Consider the following 27,956-nt stretch of genomic DNA (forward strand, 5'->3'; position numbering starts at 1 on the left):
ACAGTATTCAGTTTGCTTTTGATATGTTTCTTTTCTGCCCAATTTGTTGTTAGGCAGATTTAAAAATGCAAACTGCAAATTGTGGCAAAATCGTGGGAAAATCACGGGAAAAAACACACTACATGCTTTTCTGCAGCTTATGAATTGAAGTCTATTGAACCAAAGATGCACCATTTTGCATTTAAAAAAGTCCCTGGCCCTTTTCAAAAATGCAGCGACTGAAAAAAGCATGGGTGTGAATTTGTCCCATAGGAAACATGTTGAATGGACTGTAGTGCGTTTCTGCAAAAAGCACCAAAAAACGCATAGGTGTGAATCGAGTCTTAAGGATGAAGAGCTTTTGGAATAATATTTTCTTTTTACCTGGTGTTGAATAATTCACTTTAGGTCATCAGAGAGGACAATGAGGCACTGTTTTTGTCTGGAGGAATAGACATGTATAGGTGGATTCAAAAAGACCGCCGCATCTTTAAGGCGGCGTAGCGTATCGTATTTACGCTTCCCCCGCCGTTAGATAGGCAAGTACTGTATTCACAAAGTACTTGCCTCCTAACTTACGGCGGCGTAGCGTAAATGGGTCCGGCGTAAGCCCGCCTAATTCAAATTAGGCTGAGGGGGCGTGTTTTATGTTAATGGGGGGTGACCTGACGTGATTGACGTTTTTTACGAACGGCGCATGCACCGTCCGTGTACATGTCCCAGTGTGCATTGCGGCAAAGTATGCCGCAAGGACTTATTGGTTTCGGCGTGGACGTAAATTACGTCCAGCCCTATTCACGGACGACTTACGCAAACGCCGTAAAATTTTCAAATTTCGACACGGGAACGACAGCCATACTTAACATTGGCTACGTCACCTAGGGGGCATGTTTATCTTTAGGCGGAGTATCTCTTACGGAAACTGCGTATCTTTACTGTGACGGGCGGACGTACGTTTGTGAATCGGCGTATCTATGAATTTACATATTCTACACCGACCTCAACGGAAGCGCCACCTAGCGGCCAGCCTAAATATTGCACCCTAAGATACAACGGCGCAAGCCGTCGTATCTTAGATAGGTTTAAGTGTATCTCAGTTTGAGAATACACTTAAACTTAGGACGGTGCAGATTCCGAGTTAGGTCGGCGTATCTACTGATACGCCGGCCTAACTCTTTCTGAATCCACCAAGTAATCTCCAAATACAGGAAGGCTTCTTTACAGTAAGAGCTGTGACAATACGGAATACACTCCCTCAAGAGCTGGTTCTGACTAGCTCAGTAGATTGATTTAAGAAAGGCCTTGATTATTTCCTTGATACACATAATATAATTGATTACTACTATTTATAGGTAACGTTGATTGAGGGAATATTGGATTGCCCCTTGCGGGATCAGGAAGGAATTTTTTCCCCTGCTGGAACCAATTGGATCATTCTTTATTGTGTTTTTTTGCCTTCCTCTGGATCAACTGTGGAAATAGGATTGTGTATATAGAATTCTTTAATCTTTTTCCCCTTCTATTGGTTGAACTGGATGGACTTGTGTCTTTAAAGCCCAACTGAAGCCTCACATGTTTTGATCTCTTTATAGTCCTGTATCGCCACATGTAATGATTTGTGACTGATTTTTATTTTAAGGAGGTTTTAAAGGGTCCAATCTAACATTACAGTGCTCTTTGCTAGCAGCCATAGCCCCAACCCTTAGCACAAGATCCAGAATGATGGCCAAATTCACATTTTGGTAATTTCCTGTTGAATTGCCCAACATTTGGTCCATGGCCAAACCTTCTGACACCACCTGTCACAAGAAACTTTGATCTGAAGTTCTAAGCTGTGTAGAAAAATTGTTGCTTGAACAGTGACTGCAACCAAACACCTGCAATCATTCGTTGGTTGGGAGTTCTAATAGCCAGGGGTGCCGGCTGTCAGAATACAATAGCCGGCCTAAGATCTTTCTCTGTCTGCATTGTTTAGATACATAAATAAGTGAATGTACTATAAACATTTAAAGTGAAACTATAGCATACGGGGGGGGGGGGGGGCTGGGGGTTTGACTGATGTGTAGATCAATGGACAAGTCTTTGGTCTGCACATAAGCACTAACAAAATACACTCTATCAATTGCAACTATGTAACAGTGTATTTGTGAATGAATCAATTTAGGCTCAATTTACACAGGAGCTGCTGCAAGTGGCAGGCAACTACACTGGGCATTGTGATGGCAATTAAAGAACAAAGTCCTCCGACCGGCGCATACTGCGCGTCACGAGTTGCCGAAAGAAGCCGAACGTCGGTGCGCAGGCGCCGTATAGAGCCGCACCGACCTTCGGCTTCTTTCGGCAACTCGTGATGCGCAGTATGCGCCAGTCAGAAGCACGTCAATCACAGCCTGTGATTAGGAACGCCCACTCCCGCGGGGAAGCCGGGGGTGAAAATAGCCCTAAAAATGGTATGTACGCAAAAAAATAAAAAAATAAAACAACAGCATACTGTCGGTCTCATAGGTCGGCTCCATACAATGTTAGAATTTTTTTTTAGGGTGAACCCCCGCTTTAAGTCCCGGGTCAACACAGCCATCTATCATTTTGGAGCACTTCATGCTTCTTTCCACAGACAAGCTCTATTGGGGTGCTGACTTCATTTTCCAGCAGGACTTGGCACCTGCCCACACTGCCAAAAGCACCGAAACCTGGTTCAATGATCGTGGGATTACTGTGCTTGATTGGCCAGCAGTGCCACAGGCTGATCATGCCACGCCGCATTGAGGCAGTAATTGCTGCCAAAGGGGCCCAAACCAAGTACTGAGTGCATATGCATGCTTCTACTTTTTCAGAGGTCCGATATTGTTCTATGTACAATCCTTGTTTTATTGATTGCATGTAATATTCTAATTTTCTGAGATTGTGGATTTGGGGTTTTCATGAGCTGAAAACCATAATGGTCACGATTATGACAAATCACGGCTTGAACTATCTTGCTTTCCATGTAATGAGTCTATCTCATATATTAGTTTCACCTTTTAAGTTGCATTAGTGAAATAAATAAACTTTTGCACGATATTCTAATTTTTCGAGTTTCACCTGTATAGAAGCATAAGAGGCAAAGAGAAATCTGAACAGGGACACAGACATCAAAAACAATTTGTTATGTCCCATACACACCATCACTTTATGTGATGAAAAAAAAAAACATTTTATGTGAAGTAAAAAATGACGTTTTTGAAACTTCAATTTTCAAAGACGAAGTTGCCTACACACCATCGTTTTTCTCACAATGTTCTAGCAAAGCGAGGTTACGTTCACCACGTTTGTTCCATTGAAGCTCGCTTCATAAGTAGCTTCTGGGCATGCGCGGGTGAAAAAACGTCGTTTTAAACGACGTTTTTTACTACACACGGTCAATTTCTGTGAAGTAAAAAATGACGTTTTGAAAAACGACACATAAAATTAAAGCATGCTTCAATTTTTTTGGATAGTTTTTTACAAGACATAAAATGACGTTTTCCCCCACACACGGTCAATTAAAGTGACGTTTTTAAAAATGTCGTTTTTTTTCATCGCATAAAACGACCGTGTGTATGCGGCATTAGATGTTTTAACCATTCCTCACTTCCAAAATGAAAGAAATGGCGTGGTGGCTGGAATAACACTTTAAGATGATAAATAATTTGTTCACATATTTATAGAATGGAAATAAAAAGATGTCTGAATGCTGTTTAAAGAGATAGACAAAGATTGTAATGTAAGATGTAATAAAACATATTTCTATTGCAAACCAGATGGGATTAACTTTGTGCAATACACAAGGGTCCCAGGTGGTACACAGGAATCAGATCTGTTCAACAGTCCTTGATGGTAAAAGCATCCGAAATGACAGTAGGTTTACATCAAAGTGTTCTGTCTATCAACTCATGGAACAATACACAAGAAATATGTATATTACTGATGAAGGAAGAAGAAACCATGGCCAAGACATCTGGAAGCCATGTAAAACTGTCATTTTGTTACCATTACAAGTATAACTGTGCTTGATTCATTTTCTGTCCATTTAAGTAATATTTGGAATATGTATCCATTTATTTAACATATGCTAGAGCTGCTCGATTAACCGTTAAAGAACCGAAATCACAATTCTACCCCCTTCCAATCTTAAAGAGGAACTGCAGTCTGCTCACATAAATTCTAATAAAAACATCTTGGAGCTTCCCTCCAAACACTTTGCATATTATTTTATATATTCTGTACTTGCCAAATATTCTGCAGAAATCTCCCTTCACTGAGTCTGGCTGCATTCATTTTAACTGTGGGCAGCTGAAGCTGCTACCTGTACACTTCCTGGATTTACACAGACACATAGAGGCACACCTCCAGCTCTGCAGCTCTCATTGGCCCCCTTATGACTCACCCCCCCTCCCTTCCTGGAAAATTCTCACAAGAGCGAGAGAGAGAGAGAGAGTGAGAGAGCTGTGCATGATGTCATACACCTAGGCTTTTTCCAGACAATAGGAAGTGGGCTGTATGATGTATTTATTGGCAGAATTTTTCTTTCACTATCCAAAGTTAAAACAAGGGCATAAGATTTAATAGATGGAAAGATGAACAATTTACTGAAGTTCCACTTTAAAACAGCATTTTACCAATTCTATGTAACAAGTGCAAAGTTCTCTGCTCACTTCTGACAGCTGAAAAATAAAATAAAAATTCCAGGCAGCCTGACAAGTTTTTATCAACATCGGAGATAACTACCCATACTTAAAAGTGGGGTATACCTGTATAAACAAAGTAACATTTCTTTCTTGAATCAAAGGGATGAGCTTCAGTCTTTAAATGAGGTCAGTTTAACCAATTAAAGACTGAGGCCCCATACACACGAGAGGATTTATCAGCAGATACGGTCCAGCGGACCGTATCCGCGGATAAATCCTCTCGAGGATTTCAGAAGATTTCTATGCGATGGCGTGTACACACCATCGCATTGAAATCCGCGCTGAAATCCTCTGCCGATGACGTGTCGCGCCGTCGCCGCTATTATGACGCGGCGACGGGCGCGACGCTGTCATATAAGGAATTCCACGCATGCGTCAAATCATTACGACGCGTGCGGGGAATCCCTTTGGACGGATGGATCCGGTAAGTCTGTACAGACGAGCGGATCCATCCGTTGGAATGGATTCCAGCAGATGGATTTGTTGAGCATGTCAGCAAATATCCATCTGCTGGAAATCCATCCCAGGGGAGATTTATCCGCGGATAAATATCCGACGGAGTGTACACACCATAGAATCTATCCGCAGAAACCCATTTGATGGGATTTATCTGCGGATAGATTCTATGGTGTGTATGGGGCCTAATCCTTTTTCTGACACTTGTCGCTTACAAGTATTATTTTTTGCTAAAATATTACTTACAACCACCAAACATTATATATATATTTAGCTGAGACCCCGAAGAAAAAAATGGCGGTTGTTGCAATCTTTTATGTCACACTATATTCACGAAGTGGTCTTTCAAACGCATTTTTTTTTTAAATACACTTTAATTAAAAAATAAATAAATGGTAAAGTTAGCCCAATTTTTTGTATAATGTGAAAGATGATATTACACTGCGAGAATCATAAGAAAATCGTGATCTTTATTCTAAGCAAAAATATAGGGATTCTCATTTTAGCCAGAATCACGCGGCTCTAAAGCCCCGTACACACGGTCGGACAAAACCGATGAGAATGGTCCGACGGACCGTTTTCATTGGTTCACCGCTGAAGTGGCCTGATGGTCTGATGTGTGTACACACCATCAGTTCAAAATCCGACCGGGTCAGAACGCGGTGACGTCAATGCTTCCAAGCATGCGTCGACTTGATTCTGAGCATGCGCGGGTTTTGAACCAATGCTTTCTGTACTAACCATCGGTTTGGTCCGATGGGGCAGCAGTCCATCGGTTCGGTTTTGAAGCATGTTTTAAAATTTTGGACCGAAGGAAAACAGACCGATAGCCTATACACACGATCGGTTTGGTCCGATGAAAATGAACTTCGGTTCATTCTCATCGGACCAAACCGACCGTGTGTACGGGGCCTTAGGATGCATTCACACCTGACGGTTTTGTAGCCTGAAGCCTGAAGCTATAAAACGCTAGAGGGAAAAAAATACATTATTCTCTATGGAGATCGTTCACATCTCCACTCCAAAACGCCTGAAGCCGAACGCCTGAAGCCCAAACAAGTTCTGGACCCTTTTTTATCTCGCAAATCGGGCTGATTTGGGCGTTTTTGAACGTTTGTATTCCCATAGAAACTAATGGAAACGCTTGATTCAAGCGTCTAGCGTGACAACGAGCATTTCTACAGGCGTATTGTCGCTTTAATCTGTTATGTGAAATAGAATATTCACCCAGGAAGAAGATAAAAATAAATCTAAAAACATAGCAACAAATGAGATGAGCATTTTTCCTATTGGCTAAAATTAAAAACGACGAAGTTCAAAAACGTCGGACAACATTGTATGCAAACGCGCAAATACGTGTTAATACGTGCGAAAAAATGTGCGACAAAACGCCGGAAAAAACGACCGAAAACGCTACGCTCGGGTGTGAATGCGGCCTTACATATGCTTATCTTTTATGGACTTTTGGGTTCATGTATCAAAGCAAGAGCATTTCTTGTAGCTCATAGCAGTCAATCAGGATCAGGAGCCATTTTGTCAGGATCAAATAATGTCTTCTGATCTATAGGAGACCTGAGTGGCAGACCCAATAATTTCTCCCAGTAATAAGCCAGGCCTCCTTTTAAATTCATGTCCTGTCCTTCTCTATTCAGATAAACCTATAAGATTATTCATACCAATTGCTGTGAAAACCTGCTGCACAAAAAACTGCAGCCTGAATGAATTGTAGGGTGGAACATTATATATGACGATATTATGTGGCAATTTGTTACTTCTCTGGCTATCTGTATCAGACATAACAAAGACATAAATCCAGCTATAATATTGTCATAGCAATAAAAATTAGGAAACAAAAGTATGCATGATGAACCAAATCATGGTCCGTACAAAGCTATCGCTTTAAAGCTGAAACACAGATACATAACAACAAAATTAAAAACTGCAACTCTGTATTTGTTATTACCTTACAAAATATACATTTTATTGCTAGTAATGTAGGTACTTGAATTGGACGTGGTATAACCCACTTGCAATTAAAGTGGATGTAAACCCGATTCATGAAATTTGAGCTGGGCACATATATCTGCATTATTTTGTTATCTCTCTTCAGTGAGCTAAGTCTCGTAGCTCTCTCCTGAACTGTTAGGCCCCGTACACACGACAGAGTTTCTCGGCAGAATTCACAGAGAAACTCTGTCAAAATCCGGATTCTGCCGAGAAACTCTGTCGTCTGTACAGTTTTGGATCGATGGAGCCGCCGAGGAGCTCGACGAGAAAATAGAGAACATGTTCTCTATTTTCTCGTTGTTCTATGGGAGAAGGCGGCCCGCCGAGCTCCTCGGCGGCTTCATCCCAAAACTCGACGAGGAACTCGACGTGCCAAGCACGTCGAGTTCCTCTGTCGTGTGTACGGGGCCTCAGGCTTCATTTCCATGGACGTTTTTGGACGTTTTTACAGCCACTTTTCTGAGCGTTTTTTGCAGCTTAAAAACAGCTCTCCATGTTAGTCTATGGCCTCATGCCCACCATGACGTTTTTGAGCTGTAGATGGCTGAGACGTTTCTTAAGCTGCAAAAAAAAAACAGGACCAGTGCGTTCTGAAGCTCCAGCCTAAAGCTGTAAAAACGCTCAAAAATGCGCAAAAACGCTCAAAAACGCTACCACAGCGTTTTTGAGCTCCAGCTTTTTTTTAAACATGGAAAGGCATTTTTAAGCTGTAAAAAAGGCTAAAAGAAGTGGGTGTAAAAACGTCCATGGAAATGAAGCCTTATCAGCCTGATAACTCCTGACACTTTAGGCAAAAGCAGACTGAAATTTCTGTCAGGGGAGGTTGCTATAAATAGATTAGCAGGTAGCTGGTCCTGTTATAAAACAGCTCTGAGAGTCTCTGCCTATGATGAGAGAGGGTGTGTGCCTTTCCTCCAATCAGCATTGTTAGCTATCTAGGCTGTATGCCCAGACATCACACTCTGTGTTAAACCGAAAGAGAAAATCTACTAACACAATCTGAACTTTCTAAACAGTATATAAATGTAAAGACAGCAGATATACATGTAAAACCTATGAAGGGAGATTTGGTTCATCCCTGTGTATCATCTGAGGCTGTTCACCTCACTGGGTGTATGGAGGGTTTACATCCACTTTAAAGGTAGATCTTATGCCCTGTACACACGATCGGTCAATCCAATGAGAACGGTCTGATGGAGATTTCCATCAGTTAATCGATGAAGCTGACTGATGATCAGTCGTGCCTACACACCATCGGTTAAAAAAACGATCGTGTCAGAACGCGGTGATGTAAAACATGACGTGCTGAAAAAAATGAAGTTCAATGCTTCCAAGCATGCGTTGACTTGATTCTGAGCATGTGTGGATTTTAAACCTATAGACGTGCCTACAAACGATCGTTTTTTTTTCTATCGGTTAGGTATCCATCGGTTAATTTTAAAACAAGTTTCAAATTTTTTAACCTATGGATAAATAACCGATGGGGCCTACACACGATCGGTATGGTCTGATGAAAACGGTCCATCAGACCGTTCTCATCGGAATGACCGATCGTGTGTATGCGGCATTAGACTAGGAGAGGCGGAAGCAGCAAAAATAGCCAATCCATTATGTTGCAGTGCTCCTATTCTTACAGGTGACATGCTGATAGAAGAAGATAGCAGAGTGACAAGCTTATCAGTCTGTTTTTTCAACTTGCACTGTTCGATTACAGAATGAGGGAGTGACAAGAACTGTGAATATCACAGTAATGTAGAAGAAAAAAAAATCAAGCTCTGGTTTTTATAGGACTATGCTATGTGGCCAAGCCGTGTACATTTTAGGACTGGATGGGCAAAAATACAACATCTTCAGTTAAGTAAACAGCCCCTGTAAATGCATTTCATCTGCGTATTTAGTGCTTGTCTTTAGTTTAACCCTAAAAGGTAGATAAAAGGAGTCATCCTATATGACGGATAATGAAAAATCACACAATCCTACATCTGCTCAGGACCAGGGTTTCCAACCTCTGGCGGCATTTTTTACTGACAACACATGGAAGATTTACTGGCGGAGCACATTTTTTACTGGCAACCTGAGAAATTAGAGAACTCCTATTGAAAACATGCGATTTTGTGGAATCAATTTTAGTCAATCAGTATGCTTTACATGATATCACAAGGCATAATAAAATGCTCTTTGCTAAGACTGCGTTTTGCTATACATCTCTCATTCTAGGTCCCGAACTAACTCCCCCCTTTTGTGTTGGAACCCAATTAAGCAATACTGTATATCTTACATGCTTACTCCGCATGGTGATTGGCCTCATTGAAAGTCCCGCTGACCAAACTCTCTTTTTTCTTTTCCTACTGAAAACTAGTACAGTTGAACCTCGGATTATGAGCATAATCCCTTTTTTTAAGAGTATGCTCGTAATCTAAAGTACTCGCATATCAAAGCGAGTTTTCCCATTGAAGTCAATGGAAACGAAAATAATTTGTTCCGCATTGACTTCAATGGGATGCAATACTGAATGCGTCCAGAGGTGGGGGGGCGCCAGAGAGCACCGAAAACTGACAAAAAAGCCAGAGGACACTTCGGCTCGTTTCCTGCACCCCTGTACCTCAGGCCAAATGAGGTACTGCAGGCCAAATTTCAGCTCTGCTTCTGCGCCCCGGTACCTCAGGCCAAATGAGGTACTGCAGGCCTATTTAGCTTGAATTCTACTCATCTTGCTAGTCAACACTCGCAAACCAAATCAGAATTTAAAAAAAAAACGCTCTCAAACCAAAGTTACTCTTAAACCGAGGTTCCACTGTACAGTGAATACTTGAACAGTATAAACATGATATGGAAACACTGACAATACCTATAACATAGTAATGGCTTGATATACACTTAAAAAGTCAACACAGCATGAAATTATCAGCCCCTGATATTTACTAACAGTTGTAAAAAAAATCACAGATTTTTACAAACTGTCAGGAAATTTACTGGCGGTTGGCAACAGGGATGGACTGGCCATTTGGACTACAGGGAGTTTCCCAGTGGGCCGATGGCTCAGTGGGCCAGCTTCAGTGACAGCGGACCGCCGCCCCCCTCCGCTCCTCTGTCTCTCCCTTCCCGCAGCGCTCATCTCCTCTTCCTCACCGCAGCGCTCACCTGGGGGGAACAAAGGACCAGAGGAGCAGGGGGGGCGACATCGGAGCATGGGGGAGGGGACAGACAACTGACTCAACAGCTATGGCCTGGGAGTTTCTCACTTCTGCCTAATCTTGTCCCATAAGGGGGGGCACCGAACTGATTCTTTGCCCCGGGTGAAATAATGTCTAGCTTCCCCACTGGTACTGCCCATAAGAGTACCAGTACCAGCCGTTCTACTCTAATAAAGTAGAACGGCTAGTGGCTAGTGAAGGAGGAGAGGGGGCTTGGGTGGCCGGGGGGGTTGCAGGAGTTGTCCGGCCGCCATGGGAGAGACCTGTCAAGGTGGGCTAGTCTAGATGAATTCCAGGGCCAAATTTCTGTCCCTGGTTGGCAACCATGCTCAGGACGTGAGAAAAGATTTAGCTTGCCTTCACTCAGTGCCCTGTCAAAGACATCACAGGTATGTAGATACTTTTTCTGAGGCGCTGGATTTAATCCTATTTAAAGAGAACAAATTTCTATGTAATACCTCTCCTTGTATATAGCTATAATTTACAGAATAACTTTATAGTCACCGTGCCCGTGGCAGGAATCTGCAGCAGATAAAACAGTTATTGATTTCTTACCTTTGCTTGAAAACGTGTTAACTCCCAAAGGCACACAGACTGAGAAATCATTAATAATAGTTCTTAATTGAGGTGCTGAACAGCCTACTGATTTTTGCCAGTGGCAGTTTTGTCTTTTCTTTGATGCCTATAAAATTACCAGCTTGAGTTTGTGTTCGGTAATAGCAGGAAAAGCACTATTTGCGGTACTGCTGTGATATAGAAAGCTTATGGCTGGAAAAGGCTTTGGTGGGTTCTTTATCACCATATTCCATGTTGTGAGTCACTTATTACATACTTATTGAAATTGGCTCACTTACCTGTAATGTTGTAGTTCAGTCTCCAGCTGATCTACACGCATCTTGAGATAAGGAACCTCATTTGATTTTTCTTCCAAGCCCTTCACTTTTCCATAACATGCCAACAATGCTTGTCGGGCATCTGCTGTTTTCTTTCTTGTCTCCGCCTGTTCTTTCATCAGTCGTTGGTTACATTCCTCTAAATAAATTAGGACATTCTGAGTTTTGCTCAGTTCTTCTTCCAAGTCTTTGTTCATTTTTATCACTTCCTCCAACTGTTCATCTCTGGAGCTCTGGAGCAGGTTAATCTCTCTCTGGACACATCTTGTTGTTACAGTGTAACTTTGGGACAACACCCGACTGTTGGAGATGCTTGAGATGTCTTCAGTTTTCTGTGAAGCAAGATTTCTGCGTAGGCCAACCTATAAAAGACATAAAATATTATTCTACAACATGCTACACAACAAAAACAAATTTACAAAGTTTATAACTGTTAAAGCATGGGAATAAGATATAGGCATGTTTTATACCATAGAGCAGGGGTGTCAAACTCAATTTCATTGTGGGGCGCATCAGCATTATGATTGCCCTCAAAAGGGCCAGTTGTATCTGTAAGATTAGATGTCCAGCGCATCCCCTCCCCTTTACATTAGATGTCAAGAGCCACCCCACCATCAGAAGTTGAGTCCCCCACTCTCCCTTACATCACAGTGCACCCCCCTTTCCTTATGCTGATGCTGGGAAGAAGCTGGATGCATTGCTTGAAAGCAGAAAGTCAAGCACACGATCAGTCTATCCGATGAGAACGGACCGACGGACCGCTGTCATAGGTTAACCGATGAAGCTGACCGATGGAACGCGGTGACGTAAAACACAACGACGTGCTGAAAAAAACAAAGTTCAATGCTTCCAAGCATGCGTCGACTTGATTCTGAGCATGCGTGGATTTTTAACCGATGGTTGTGCGTACTAACGATCGGTTTTGACCTATCGGTTAGCAATCCATCGGTTACATTTTAAAGCAAGTTGGCATTTTTTTAACCGAAGGTTAAATAACCTATGGGGCCTACACACGATCGGTTTAGACCGATGAAAATGGTCCATCAGACCGTTATCCTCTGGTTAACCGATCGTGTGTACGAGGCCTAAGGGTCTGGTGTAGGACCGGAGAAGGGCTGGAGCTCGAGGGCCACATGAAACAGCCTGGGGGGACGGATTCGGCCCGCGGGCCTTGTGTTTCACACCTGTACCATAGAGCAATGGCAAAAAGCACTTCACACCACGTATGCAGCTACCAAGAGTGCCAACTTATGGGAACTCACCCATAAAATACTGCTACGCTGGTATCTGACACCCTTTGGAATTTACAAATTCAGTCCTCAAACTTCCCCACTTTGTTGGAGAAACTGCGGATGTATAGGCACATTGGGCCTGATTCTCAAAAGAGATACGCAGACTTAACTGCTGTTCAGCCTGCGTATCCCTGTGCCTAACTTTGGAAACGATTCTCAAAAGGCTTTTTCCAAAGTTAGGCAGAAAATCTGACATGTGTAAGACACTTACACGGTCAGATTTTAGGATGCAGTACCGCATCCGCCACTGGGGGCATTTCTCATTGAAATGCAGCTTTGCGTATGCAAATGAGGACTTAAGCAGATTTTCAAAGCATTTCAGCACTGTGATTTCTGCGTAAGTTCCGAATTTGCCTGCGCAAAACTAGGGCTGGTTTTATAATGTGGAAAGTTAGTCACACATTGTAAAGGCCCGTTCCAGCGACGGCATTTGGTATGCATTCCTGAGGGAGAACTCCACGGCAATTTTTCAATTCAAAACCGGCATGGGTTCCCCCCCAGGAGCATACCAGGCCCTTAGGTCTGGTATGGGTTGTAAGGAGACCCCCCCACGACGAAAAATTGACGTAGGGGGTCCCCCTACAATCCATACCAGACCCGTATCCAAAGCACGCTACCCGGCCGGTCAGGAATGGGAGTGGGGACGAGCGAGCGTCCCCCCCCTCCTGAGCCGTGCCAGGCCGCATGCCCTCAACATGGGGGGGTTGGGTGCTCTGGGGCAGGGGGGCGCACTGCGGGCCCCCCCACCCCAGAGCACCCTGTCCCCATGTTGATGAGGACAGGACCTCTTCCCGACAACCCTTGCCATTGGTTGTCGGGGTCTGCGGGCGGGGGCTTATCGGAATCTGGGACTCCCCTTTAATAAGGGGGCCCCCAGATACCGGCCCCCCACCCTAAGTGAATGGATATGGGGTACATCGTACCCCTATCCATTCACCTGGAGGCAAAAAGTAAAAGTTAGTAAACACACAACACAAGGCTTTTTAAAATAATTTATTATTCTGCTCCGGATGCCCCCCCTGTCTTCGTTATTAGCTCAATTACCAGGGGGGGCTTCTTCTTCCACTCTCCGGGGGTCTTCTCCGCTCTCCGGGGGGGGTTTCTTCTTCCGCTCTCCGGGGGGGGCTTCTCCGGACTCCGGGGGGCTTCTTCCATCTTCTCCCCTCTTCCGCTGTTGACTCGGCGAACCCCGGTTCTTCTGCAGCTCTCCGGTGCCTTCTTCTTCAGCGCTGGCTGCCTGCTATGTTTGTGTGTTAGCTCAATTAGTAACAGGCAGCCGGCGCGGTCTTCTGTGACGTCAGGGTCTTCTGTTCTTCTCTCTTCCGATGTTGACTCGTCGCCTGTTGTCGCTGTAATGATGGAAGCGCGCCTTGCATCCCATTTATATAGGCATCACCGTCCCATCATGCTCCGGTAGGTACCCACGTGGTGGGTGCCTACCCACGTGCGCCCACCACGTGGGTACCTGCCGGAGCATGATGGGACGGTGATGCCTATATAAATGTGATGCAAGGCGCGCTTCCATCATTACAGCGACAACAGGCGACGAGTCAACATCGGAAGAGAGAAGAACAGAAGACCCTGACGTCACAGAAGACCGCGCCGGCTGCCTGTTACTAATTGAGCTAACACACAAACATAGCAGGCAGCCAGCGCTGAAGAAGAAGGCACCGGAGAGCTGCAGAAGAACCGGGGTTCGCCGAGTCAACAGCGGAAGAGGGGAGAAGATGGAAGAAGCCCCCCGGAGGCCGGAGAAGCCGCCCCCCGGAGAGCGGAAGAAGAAACCCCCCCCGGAGAGCGGAGAAGACCCCCGGAGAGTGGAAGAAGAAGCCCCCCCTGGTAATTGAGCTAATAACGAAGACAGGGGGGGCATCCGGAGCAGAATAATAAATTATTTTAAAAAGCCTTGTGTTGTGTGTTTACTAACTTTTACTTTTTGCCTCCAGGTGAATGGATAGGGGTACGATGTACCCCATATCCATTCACTTAGGGTGGGGGGCCGGTATCTGGGGGCCCCCTTATTAAAGGGGACTCCCAGATTCCGATAAGCCCCCGCCCGCAGACCCCGACAACCAATGGCAAGGGTTGTCGGGAAGAGGTCCTGTCCTCATCAACATGGGAACAGGGTGCTCTGGGGTGGGGGGGCCCGCAGTGCGCCCCCCTGCCCCAGAGCACCCAACCCCCCCATGTTGAGGGCATGCGGCCTGGCACGGCTCAGGAGGGGGGGGACGCTCGCTCGTCCCCACTCCCATTCCTGACCGGCCGGGTAGCGTGCTTTGGATACGGGTCTGGTATGGATTGTAGGGGGACCCCCTACGTCAATTTTTCGGCGTGGGGGGGTCTCCTTACAACCCATACCAGACCTAAGGGCCTGGTATGCTCCTGGGGGGGAACCCATGCCGTTTTTTTCTTTGAAAATTGGCATGGAGTTCTCCCTCTCAGGAATGCATGCTGAGCGACGCTGTCATTTTTTTTTATAATTATTTGTTTTCCCGGCGCGTCTTTTTTTTTTTCACCCGTCGCAACTTTAGTGTCCCGTCGAAATTCTCAAAGCCGCCCGGCGTTAATTACGTTTGCGCGCTGCACGTTGGGAAAATTACGTCACACGCATGCGCAGTACGGCCGGCGCGGGAGCGCGCCTCATTTAAATTTTAAACGCCCCCAGGAGAGGAGGACCGCTTAAGGACGGCGGCACTTAAGTTACACGGCCTGAAATTTCTACCTAAGTGCTTTGAAGATCGGGCACTTAGGTAAAAATTTTAAGTCAGTGTAACTTAACTGCTGAAATTTAAGTTAGGCAGACTTTTTGAGAATTTGGCCCATTGTACCATATAATGTGGACACGCCCAGCGATTCATGCCTTTTGGTCCAAAACATTCAGCCTAATAACGCAAATTATAGGGACACGAGATCCTCTATCTGCTAGGATGACGATTCTGTCCTTGGGAATAGAATCTGCCCCTGCAGCTTCAAGAGTCATTGTTACACATATTCTACTTAGCGCCAGATTGTCTATTATGAAACACTGGAAGGACCTGATGCCCTATACACACGATCGGTTTTCCCATCAGAATAAACTCAGACGGTTTTTCAGATTGAATTCCACTCAAGCTGTCTTGCATACACACGGTCACACCAAATTCCGACCATCAAGAACGCGGTTGACGTACAAAACACTGACGAGCCGAGAAAAATTAAGTTCAATGCTTCCGAGCATGCGTTGACTTGATTCTGAGCATGCGTTGACTTGATTCTGAGCATGCATGGTTTTTAGTCCGTCGGAATTGCATCCAGACGAACGGATAAATCTGAAAAATTTAGAACAACAGTCAGATGGGGCATACACACGGACGGAATATCCGATGAAAAGCTTCCGTCTGACTTTTTCCGTCAGAAATTCTGCTTGTGTGTACAAGGCATAAGACCACCTCCAATTACAGAGATAGTAGACACGACTAATACCCACGCCACTAATGAGATGATGTTTGCATCAACACAAGGTAACCACAAAACCATGTGTGCCAGATGGAACCAATGGGTAGAATGCAAGAAGTAGCAAAGGTAATGGTAAACAATAACACCATGACCGAACCATACTCAAGAATTAGAGAATTTCATTTGTTATCAATATGATAATATTCTCATGTTGTACTCTGTTCTACATTTATAATAGAAGTAACTAAATCTTAAAACATGCTTCAAACATCATGTTGACATATGTTATGCTTTTGTATTCCTTACAACTTGTGTATGAAAGTGTATGACATTTATTTTGAGAATGTTTCGCACCAACGTTGATTGTATGTCCTGGTACTCAATAAAAAAAATTAATTGAAATAAAAAGACAGAAAATAAAACTAGCTGTTCAGTATAGAAATATTGATTCGCACCAAAAGAGGCAGATATTATAATGGAGTATTAAGTACAATTTACCGCTAGGATCATATAAATATGAGGGATATAAATTTCCAATAGAAACATAGAAATATAGAGCAGGGGTCTCCAATTTTCTAAAGAAAGGGCCAGTTTACTGACCTTCAGACTTTAGGGGGGGGGGGGCTGGACTGTGGCCATTTGGAGTACAAAATGTCCCAGCATCAGTGGGAGTAAATCCCCCATCATTGGTGTAACTGGGAGGAATTGTACCCCATCATTGGTGTAATTGAGCCCCACTGTTGGTGTCACTGGGAGGAACAGTACCCCATTATTGATGTCATGGGTAGAAATTGTGCCCCATCATTGGTGCTATTGGGAGGAACTGTGCCCCAACATTGATGTCATTGGTAGGAATTTTGCACCATCATTGGTGTTTTTGGGAGGAATTGTGCCCTTCTTTGGTTTCTGTGAAAACAATAGTGCCCCAAAGGCCAGATAAAAGCAATTGCCACAGATTGTAGACCACTGATATAGAGGTTACAATTTTCTCCTAAAAACATTATTATAGGGCAGCCATTCTCAACCTGGGGTCTGTGGAACCATAGGGTTTCTCCAGAGTTTGCTAGGGGTTCCTTCAGCAGTGGCTGATTGACCTTCCATTTGCTAGCACCTGCATTTTTCCCGGGCTAGTACAGCCATAACACCAGTGATTTTTTTTAGTTGTCTGTAAGGGTGGTATTCTACCACTAACCACCACTTTCTTTCCACTAGAATAAGACACCAATGAAATGGAGCATTATTTCAACTGACCTTCAATGTAAGGGGCATTCATTCATCTTCTGACAGAACATAGATATAAGAAGGCCATCTCTCGCTGACCATAATGTAAGGGGGTACTTTTCCACTGACCACCAATGTAACCTTTTCTACTAATCACCAATGTAAGGAAACCCTTAAATGAACACCAATGTTTTATTAAAGCGGAGTTCCACCCAAAAGTTAAACTTCCGCTTTAAGCACTCCTCGCCCCCTTACATGCCTCATTTGGCATGTCATTTTTTTTGGGGGGGGGGCTTCGGTCCCACTTCCTCCTCCTGCCCAGGCCTTAGGCGGCTTCTCCCTTTAGGCGATCTCCTGGGACACGTGACAGGTCCCAGGAGATCGCCTGTCCACTCATAGAGCGCAGCGCGACTCGCGCATGCGCAGTGAGTGCCCAGCCGTGAAGCCGAAAGCTGTCACGGCCGGGTGCCCACACTATGAATGGAGGCGCCACTCGGAGAGGGGGGGAAGAGCGGAGCTCCGGGTGGCCGCATCACTGGACCGTGGAGCAGGTAAGTGTCTTTAATAAAAGTCAGCAGCTGCACTTTTTGTAGCTGCTGACTTTTTATAAACACTAAAAGGCTGGAACTCTGCTTTAATGAGAGCACACCACGATGCAACATTTCAAGACTACACGGGACTCTTTCAGTAGTCCAGTCATTGGTCACTGCAGCACTATTTTATAGAGGGCAGTGGTTCTGTAGTCCTCATGCATAGCTGAGAACAATGTAACTGATAACAGTCAGCACAGGCAAAGAGTACAGGAAGTTGTCAGCGCACATAATTTCTGGAAAGATCAACTTATTTTCCTAACATATTATACAGGTATAAGAAAACACTTTAACCACTTCACTACCGGCCCATAGTCATATGACGTCCACAGAGGGGATCTCCCATCCTGGGTGGATGTCATATGACGTCCTGGGCTTCGTGAGGGGATATCTGAATGATGCCTGCAGCTAGAGGCATCATTCAGATATCATTGTTTGCCAGCGGCGATTCTGCACACCATAGAATATTCTAAGCACACCATAGATTCTGCACACCACATCATAGAAGCGGTTCCACTTGAGCGTTCTTATAGGCGGCGGGAGGGGACATCCCCCCCCTCCCGCCACCATCCGGTGCTTCTCCGGGCTCTCCTGTGCCATCGGGGGCCCGGAGAAAGAATTTTCCAGCGCAGGATGGGAAGCATAGAGATGACTGGTGACCAGATGGTCACCAGTCATCTCTATGACCGTCGGAGTCCCGGGCGCGATGTAATGACGTCACGCCCGGGTACCCGGAAGTAAACAAAGCCGAGATTGCGGCTAGTAAGCATGAGATCGTGATTTTTGTTTCACTATCTCATGCTTTCCAGCCTGGAGGAGAGATGTGGGGTCTTATTGACCCCGCATCTCTCCATAAAGAGGACCTGTCACACACAATTCGTATTATAAGGGATGTTTACATTCCTTGTAATAGGAATAAAAGTGATCCAAAAAAAAAAAAAATTAGAAAATAAATAAATAAGTAAAATAAAATAATAATAATAATAAAAAAAAAATTAAAACGCCCCTGTCCCTGGTAGCTCCCGCTCAGAAGCGAACGCACACGTAAGTCCCGCCCACATATGTAAACGCCGTTTAAGTAACGAAGTTTGGTGCTATTCCATGAGTGTGCGCAAAATTTAAAGCGTGACATGTTAGGTATCTATTTACGCGGTGTAACATCATCTTTCATATTTTACCCAAAAATTGCTCTAACTTTACTGTTTTGTTATTTTTTAATTCATGAAACCATTTTTGTTTCCAAAAAAACGCGTTTGAAAAATTATTGCGCAAGTACCGTGCAAGATAAAAAGCAATGACCGCCACTTTATTCCCTAGGGTGTCTGCTAAAAAAAACATATATAACGTTTGGGGGTTCTGAGTAATTTTCTAGCAAAAGAATGATGATTTGTACATGTAGGAGAGAAGTGCCAGAATAGGCCCAGTATGGAGGTGGGTATAAAAGCCCTGTATTGAAGGGGTTAATGATACTTACCATGGCCAAAAAGGACCAAATGAAACAGGTTTATTATAATATAAATATATATATATATATATATATATATATATATATATATATATACACATAAATATGTTCTTCGGAAAAATTAAAGTTTCTTTTTTCTCTTTACATTTTGTTTTTGTTTTGTTTTTTGACATATTCTTTTTCTAGTCCTTTGATTTTTCTCTTTTTTTTTTTCTTATTCTACTTTCCCATCTGGTGAACAGCTTTATAAGCTTCCACAATGGTAGAGGTCTGACTATGATTAATACCCCTGCTCTCTAAGAACACCATATTTCTCTATGAAATGCCTGCCATATGTAACTCATTTTGTTGTCTTACATTTTAGATGCCCCCATAGCAGCTAAAATGCCACATTATATAGGGCTGAAATCAGCCTACACTAGGAGTTTATTAAAACCAGATGTGACCCACAGAGGTCTAAATAGCAGTGATGATTACGGGGTCAACAGGCTGAGGGTTTATCAATGAAATAAATAAAAATATTACACCGACTGCTCATACTTATATTATTTAACTCATTCAAGCTACAGTTGAAGAATGGATGACCTCTTCAATTCTGTCAAAAGAGGATACCATGCTATGCCAGGGCATGGGAAGTGAGAAAGTCACATCTGCTCTTTAAACAAAAATTTTAAAGCACACGTACCGGTAAATAAATAAATGTCTTTTTTTCAGTTAATGTTGGCATGAAAAGCAAATTTCAAAGACATTTTTTTTTTTCTTTTGGGTAGAAGTAGAACGTTTGGAGTTTAAATGAGACTCCCTATTGGCTAACTTATTTTATTATGTCCCCTTCATATGGGTATCCTCTATTTCGTCTCAAAAGAGGACAAAAAGTGAATACATTGATTCCCTATGGGTGGTTGGATGTAAGCAGATGTGCATATCTTCTATCAGCCCACATCCAGTCAGGTTGTTAAAAGTGGGCCTGGACACAATCTTTTTCGATTAAGTCCAATAGATCTGAATGGACCCGGATAAGCACATCCGCTTACATCCAGCCGCTTAAAGGGGTACATCGCAGTCTATTCTGTAATCATGGGTTAAAAATGGGAGGGGGGTAATGCCTGTGTGCAAGGGGCCTTAAAGACGTAGGGGCAGATCCACAGAGCGAGTACGCCGGTGTATCTACTGATACGCCGGCGTACTTTCAAATTTCCCGCATCGTATCATTGTTTTGAATCCTCAAAACAAGATACGACGGCTTCTGGGTTAGATCCAACAGGTGTACGTCTTTGTACGCCTTCGGATCTAAGATGCAGTACTTTGGCGTCCGCTGGGTGGCGTTCACGTCGTTTTCCGCGCATTCCTTTACGTCGTCTCTAGTCGGCTTTTTCCGGCGTATAGTTAAAGCTGGTGTTTTGCGGCGTATAGTTAGACTTGCCATGTTAGGTATGGCCGTCGTTCCCGCGTTTCATTTGAATTTTTTTTTTTTTTTGCGTAAGTCGTCCGTGAATCGGGATGGACGTAATTCACGTCTATGTTAAAAAAAATGACGTCCTTGCGACGTCATTTAGCGCAATGCACGGCGGGAAATTTTGGGACGGCGCATGCGCAGTTCATTCGGCGCGGGGACGCGCTTCATTTAAATGAAACACGCCCCCTAATCGCCGATTTGAATTCCGCCGCCAGAGATAGACTATGCCGCCGTAACATACGGCGCAAAATCTTTAAGGATTCGAACTAAAGCCAGGTAAGGTACGGCGGTGTAGCGTATCTCTGATACGCTGCGCGGGTGCAGATCTCTGTGGATCTGCCCCGTAAGCTTTTGGGACCCGTTAGTTTGCTTCCTTAGGCATTATCTAATGCCAGAGGAAGGAATGTCAAGGGTGCTGAAAGCCTACATCTTTAACCACTTTAAGACCGGGCACATTTTTCAAACTTGTAGTTTACAAAAATCAGGTTGTTTTTTTTGCTAGAAAACGACTTAGAACCCCCAAACATTGTATATATGTGTATATATATATATATATATATATATATATATTTATTTCTAACACCCTAGAGAATAAAATGGCAGGATGGAGCTCAGCAGGATGGAGCACGTTAAAAACATTTTTAAAAATGTTTTCCTTATTTATTTTACTTTTTATTTTTTATTTTTACACTGTTCTTTTAACAACAAATGGTGTCACTTTTTCCTATTATGGCTCTTTCACACGGGCAGTCCGTATGTAGGATGAAAAAGGGACATACGTTGGTCCCTTTGAGATTGTGGGTGTCAGCGGATGAACATCCGCTGACACCCAATCTCACCTGGTTCCGCAATCCTTCGATTCTGCAGACGGAGGAAAACCCTATTCTTCTATCCGTCTGCGGATCGGATTGGGTGAACACGGACAGACGGTCCATGTTCATCCGATCCCCCCACAGAGGAGAGCAGAGAAAAGACAGGGCGGTCCCTGCACAGTGTGCCATTACTAGTAAAAAAAAAAATATATAAAAAAAAATGCTATAAAACTATCCCCTATTTTGTAGATGCTATAACATTTGGGCAAACCAATCAATAAACACTTATTGCGTTTTTTTTATACACTGCCTCGCGTGGACCGGGTGAGATACCGACGCCTCGTTCTAAGGTAAGTATTTCATAATGAGATAGTATGCGTTGCATACTAGCTCATTATGCCTTTTGACTTACAGGTGTAGTAAAAAAAAAAAGTGTCAGCGGGTTTACTACTGCTTTAAATGAACAATACAGTGAAAGTGCAGGTCAACCTCATAATTTGGGTTTTGGTAAACCTAAGGCTGCATTCACACCTAGGCGTACAAAATCGCGGCGTTTTGTTCCGCGAATTGCGGCGACAAATTTTGGCGTTTCGCGGCGACAAAACGCCGCGATTGTGAATGCAGCCTCACCCCCTCTATGGAGATGGTTTACATCTCCTATGCCGAACGCCGAAAGCCGCCTGAAAAAAAGGTCCGGGACTTTTTTTCAGGCGGCAGGCGTACGGCGTTCGGCGTGGAGATGTGAACCATCTCCATAGAGGGCAATGTGTTTTCATCCCTCCAGCATCTCGGGGCTGCTGCGGCGTCACACTACAGGCGACAAAATGCCTAGGTGTGAATGGGGGCTTATAGCCGGTTCACACAGCCGCCGCACGACTTCGGGGGCGACTCTGCAAGTCGTCCCGAAGACGACTTCAGAGGCGACCTGCAAAACGACTTCTGTCAATGCAAGTCGCCCTGAGCCGCCCCCGAAGTCGTACAGGAACCTTTTTCTATGTCGGAGCGACTTGCGTCGCTCCTATTAGAACGGTTCCATTGCAACTGTAGGCTGAGCCGCCTGTCGTGTCGCCCCAGTGTGAACCGGCTCTTAAGGAAAATTGTATAATGTATGGCCAGCCTAAGACTAAACAAAAACGTTTTTTTCCATTAGCTATGCTTTAACCCAACTAGAACCACACTCTGGCCCTCTAATGATGATTACACACTTATCAATAAGATAATTTGAAGAAACTTTTTCTAAAATATTATTCAGCAATAATCTTACAGCCGATGGGGAATCTGAGGAAATGGGGAATCTGCTATTTGCAGCACCACAAGACTTAAATTAGTATTAAACCCTTGCAGTACAGGAACAGTCCCACCACATACGAGGATTTTTTGTTTTTGTTTATTGTTTATTTATTTATTGCTTATTGATTTTTGTTTATTTCAGAAAAATAAAATAATAATAATGAAAAATGCAAATAGTGTACATATATTATAGAAAAACAGATACAAATACAAAGTCAGGTAGAAACTACCCATAGACAGGCAGGGTCAGGACCGCAATCAGGGGGGTACAGGCAGTACACCTGTAAGGGGCCCGGATGGCAACCCCCCCCTTTTTTTTATATATATATTTTTATTTTTTATTTTTTATTAAAGGGCCCAGAGGTCCCCCCTTGTTTTTATTTTTTAAAATTACATTTTTTTTATATATATATATATTTTTTTTCTTTTTTTTTCTTTTTATTAAAGGGCCCAGAGGTCCCCAAGGCCCCCCCCTTTTTTTTAATATATATTTTATTTTATTATTTCCTTCTTTTGTAAGGGGCCCAGAGGTCCCCAGGGCAGCCCCCGACCTCAATTTGCGGTGGCAGCACCCCCCACTTCTTAATTCATTTGTGGCACCCCCCGCTTCTCAATCAATTTGCGGCAGCCCCCCCACACACGCTTCTCAAACTGAGGCGGCAGCACCCCACGGTTCTCTGCTCCAGGGGGCCCATGCCTAAAGCTGTGTTAGGGGCCTCATAATTCCTGATGGCGGCCCTGGGCAGGGTCAAACAACTCAAACATAGAAGAAGCTGTAAGTATGGTGATAATCAAAGGCCTGGGTCTGGGTAAGCAGAGTAGCAAATTACAGCACAATATTCACTGTATATACTATATAGCTAAAATTATATTTTAAGAAGAAGAAAGGAGAGAGGAGCAAATGGGACAGGAGGATTTTTACTTTCCCTGGAGCTCAGGTCTAAATTAGTTGTACCTGTATAAGTATAATTTACACCACAATCCCAGCGTTCAGTTCTGCATGCGTGGTTACATACATCTGTAATGCATTTGTGGAGCGTTTATTTAGGCTTTTTTTTTTTACTGGGTTGTATTTATATGCTTTTGTGGTTTGTTCATATGTGTTCTGGGACGTGAGAAAAAAAATGTGGCATGCTGTACTTCTTTAAATACACATGAAAGCATCACAAAGATGTAAACTAAGCTCATTATTGTTCCGCATTTTAGTCCGGGTTCACACTAGTGCGATGCGAGAACCCTGCGAATCCACTGCGGATTCCCGCATTGCACCCGACTCGCACGGCAGTTCACACTGCCATATGCGAACTGCTGGGGAGTGTCATACAACATTAACGACACCCCTATTTCAGCTCGCGTATCGCACTGTGAACTGACAGTTCGGACATGAATTGGATCGCATAGGTGTGAACACCCAATGCGATCCGATTATGGTGCGGACCAAAAAAAAAGGTCCTGTGCGTGTTTGGTCCGAATGCGGTGCAATATCAGCCATACTATCTGTATGGCTGAAATCGCATTGCATGGACATTGCATGTGATTCACATGCGATATAGCACAGCACACTAGTGTGAACCGAGCCTAAAGGTGCACTTGTCTTAAACGAGTCCCAAAACATTTGATCAGTTACTATAGCCTTGGTTATTTTTTCCATGAAACTTTTCAGAGGATTAGTGAAGGAAAAAAACAGTTTGTATTGCTTTGAACAATCATTTAAGACATCTGCATGGATTGGGCAATTGAAAAATCAAAGTTCCCATTTCCACCCTGTTGCATCAAACAATTGTTTCAAACTTGGAACAATAAAACAACTCGATCTAAAGGTCAATCACTGAATCGAGAAGAAATATTTTGTGACTGCCCAGGGACCCTTCATTGGCTTGTGGTGGGTCTGATGAAGGGTCCCTGAGCAGTCCTTAAACATTGCTTCCCTGTGTGATCATACAATAAAAAGAGCTTTTCACTTGAAAACAAGTTTGTTGGTGAGCAGGTGATAAATCATGTTCAGGGTGACAACACAGAAGCACAAATCCTAACTTCGTTTGCGAGCGTCGTCTCGCAAAATTAGCAGGATTCAAGCCTGTGCGGTGTGCAGTATCGCATTAGGCCAGAGGTGCGGGGCGCCGGTGACACTCAAAGCCGCTTGGATGCACTCGGAAACACTTGGAAACACTCCGTTCCGAGCCTCTCCGGGTGTTTCCGGCTCCCCCACTTCTGACCACATGTGGTACTGCCTACAATAGAAGTCACTGTGGAACGAATTATCTGAGTTTCCATTGATTTCTATGGGGAAACTCACTTTGATATACGAGTGCTTTGGATTACATGCATTCTTCTGGAAGGGATTATGCTTGTAATCCAAGGTACCACTGTATATTTTTTGGGGGGCAAACAATTTACCTGACAAGCCCCCCGGTTGGTCGGTCACCAGCCCTGTACTTACCCTATCTAGGTCGCGTGCAGCGCTTCCTCCGGGCGGCGCCTCCTCCTCCTGGTGCTTCACGGCGCCTTCCCATCGCTTTTCCTCTCATAGCTCTCCTCAATAGCATCGCTTCTTCTCCTCGCCAATTGGGTGACGGGTCTCAGGATCCGCTTCCTGATTGGCTGGGAGGAGAATCAGAAAAACAATAGCGAATATTAATTTGCTATTGTCACACAACTGGGTGGGCTGAGGCTCAGGCGCAGAATCTACTGATTCCTCCTGGGTGGGCTCCGGCGCAGAATCTACTGATTCTTCCTGGGTGGGCTCAGAATCTACTGATTCCTCCTGGGTGGGCTCAGGCGCAGAATCTACTGATTCCTCCTGGGTGGGCTCAGGCGCAGAATCTACTGATTCCTCCTGGGTGGGTTCGGGCGCAGAATCTACTGATTCCTCCTGGGTGGGTTCGGGCGCAGAATCTACTGATTCCTCCTGGGTGGGCTCAGAATCTACTGATTCCTCCTGGGTGGGCTCAGGCGCAGAATCTACTGATTCCTCCTGGGTGGGCTCAGGCGCAGAATCTACTGATTCCTCCTGGGTGGGTTCGGGCGCAGAATCTACTGATTCCTCCTGGGTGGGTTCGGGCGCAGAATCTACTGATTCCTCCTGGGTGGGCTCAGGCGCAGAATCTACTGATTCCTCCTGGGTGGGTTGGGGTGCAGAATCTACTGATTCCTCCTGGGTGGGCTCAGGCGCAGAATCTACTGATTCCTCCTGGGTGGGCTCAGGCGCAGAATCTACTGATTCCTCCTGGGTGGGTTCGGGCGCAGAATCTACTGATTCCTCCTGGGTGGGTTCGGGCGCAGAATCTACTGATTCCTCCTGGGTGGGCTCAGAATCTACTGATTCCTCCTGGGTGGGCTCAGGCGCAGAATCTACTGATTCCTCCTGGGTGGGCTCAGGCGCAGAATCTACTGATTCCTCCTGGGTGGGTTCGGGCGCAGAATCTACTGATTCCTCCTGGGTGGGTTCGGGCGCAGAATCTACTGATTCCTCCTGGGTGGGCTCAGGCGCAGAATCTACTGATTCCTCCTGGGTGGGTTGGGGTGCAGAATCTACTGATTCCTCCTGGGTGGGCTCAGGCGCAGAATCTACTGATTCCTCCTGGGTGGGCTCAGGAGCAGAATCTACTGATTCCTCCTGGGTGGGTTCGGGAGCAGAATCTACTGATTTCTCCTGGGTGGGCTCAGAATCTACTGATTCCTCCTGGCTGCTGCTATTTGGTCATCTGAATGTAGCTCAATAGGAAGTGTCCCAACAGGGACCTTTATGGCAGGATCGCAAGATATTATAATATTAAAAGTTGCAGGAAAAAAATACTGAAAACAACTTTGTAAATAACATCGCCATTGTAAAACATACATGAAGTGTGATCGGGTTCCTCTACTTGAATCCGTTATGCAGTAATTGGTCTCCCTTAGAGGCCATGCCCCCGCGGATCCCTTGACTCACCTGCAGTGCCAGGCAGCGGGCATCACTGCTCTGCAGCGCCATCCTCAGGTCCTCCAGCAGTTCCCGGAGATGTCGGTTCTCATTCTCCAGCCTCTTTATCTCCTGGTCCTCCTCTGTCAGGGTCATCCCCGGACTCTCCTTCCTGTTCATCTGGCTCTCTCGGCTCCCAGGCAGGCGGAGGGCCCCGGCTTTTGCGCTGAAGTGCCCGCAGAGCTTGGCATGGAAGTGTCGGAAGGTGAGGCGCTCCGGCAGTTGCTCCAGCAGCCCCTCGCACTCATCCATCCCGGGCTCCAGGTCCAGGACCCCGCAGAGGGTGCGGAACGCTTCCCCGGAGATGGTGCCCTCTCCCCTCCAATCCAGGTGATGAAACACCTCCTGCAGGTATTGGTCCAGCCCGCCGGCCAGCACTATGATCTCATTGTCCGTCCCGCGGTCCAGTCCGTAGTGATGAGCCAGGACGCTGAGCAGCCACTGAGTGCGGCGGGCCGGCCGCGGGGGGAGGTACAGGGGGTCGGAGGGCTCCATGTCAGCCAGAAGCCCGGGACATGCCCGGACCCGGAGTGCTCAGTGTGTGCGGAGTGGGCACCGACCTCCCTGTCTTCACCGACCTCCCTGTCTGCGCAAACTTCTCCGTCTGCACCGACTTCACAAACTTCCTGCGACACAACTTCCCAGTCCTCTATAAGTTTAACACAACTTCCAAGTCCTGTGTGATACAACTTCCCAGTCCTATGCGACACAACTTCCAAGTCCTGTGTGATACAACTTCCCAGTCCTATGAGACACAACTTCCAAGTCCTGTGTGATACAATTTCCAAGTCCTGTGTGATACAACTTCCAAGTCCTGTGCGACACAACTTCCCAGTCCTGTGTGATACAACTCCCTGGCGCTGTGTGATCCCCTCCACAATCCCCTCCGCTAATAGAGACGATGTGATCACACGGTGATGTGAGCTCTGTGAGTGCCTGCAGAGGCTGGAGCGATGTATGCTGAACTGAGGATGGAGTGCAGTGCTGTGTGCTGGTAGGAATGGAGTGTACAGAGTGTGGTGCTGTGTGCTGGTGGGAATGAGTAGGGATGGAGTGTACAGAGTGTGGTGCTGTGTGCTGGTGGGAATGAGTAGGGATGGAGTGTACAGAGTGTGGTGCTGTGTGCTGGTAGGAATGAGTAGGGATGGAGTGTACAGAGTGTGGTGCTGTGTGCTGGTGGGAATGAGTAGGGATGGAGTGTA

The 27,956-nt window shown here is 45.1% G+C and overlaps 1 protein-coding gene across 2 annotated transcripts in view; it reads right to left on the minus strand.

Annotated features, from left to right (window-relative positions):
• EFCC1 (EF-hand and coiled-coil domain containing 1) overlaps window positions 1-27,755 on the minus strand; it is a 179,259-nt gene extending 151,504 nt beyond the window's left edge. For both annotated transcript variants that reach the window (XM_040359355.1, XM_040359354.1), the window contains exons 1-2: window positions 26,725-27,755; window positions 11,197-11,597 (exon numbers count right to left, since the gene is read on the minus strand). In XM_040359355.1, coding sequence (XP_040215289.1) covers window positions 11,197-11,597; window positions 26,725-27,249 — 926 coding nt within the window. In that variant the 5' untranslated portion in view covers window positions 27,250-27,755. The remainder of the gene's footprint in view (window positions 1-11,196; window positions 11,598-26,724) is intronic.
• Between the last annotated feature and the right edge of the window lie 201 nt (window positions 27,756-27,956).

This window comes from Rana temporaria, chromosome 7 (genome assembly GCF_905171775.1).
Source record: "Rana temporaria chromosome 7, aRanTem1.1, whole genome shotgun sequence".
Taxonomy (NCBI): Eukaryota; Metazoa; Chordata; class Amphibia; order Anura; family Ranidae; genus Rana; species Rana temporaria.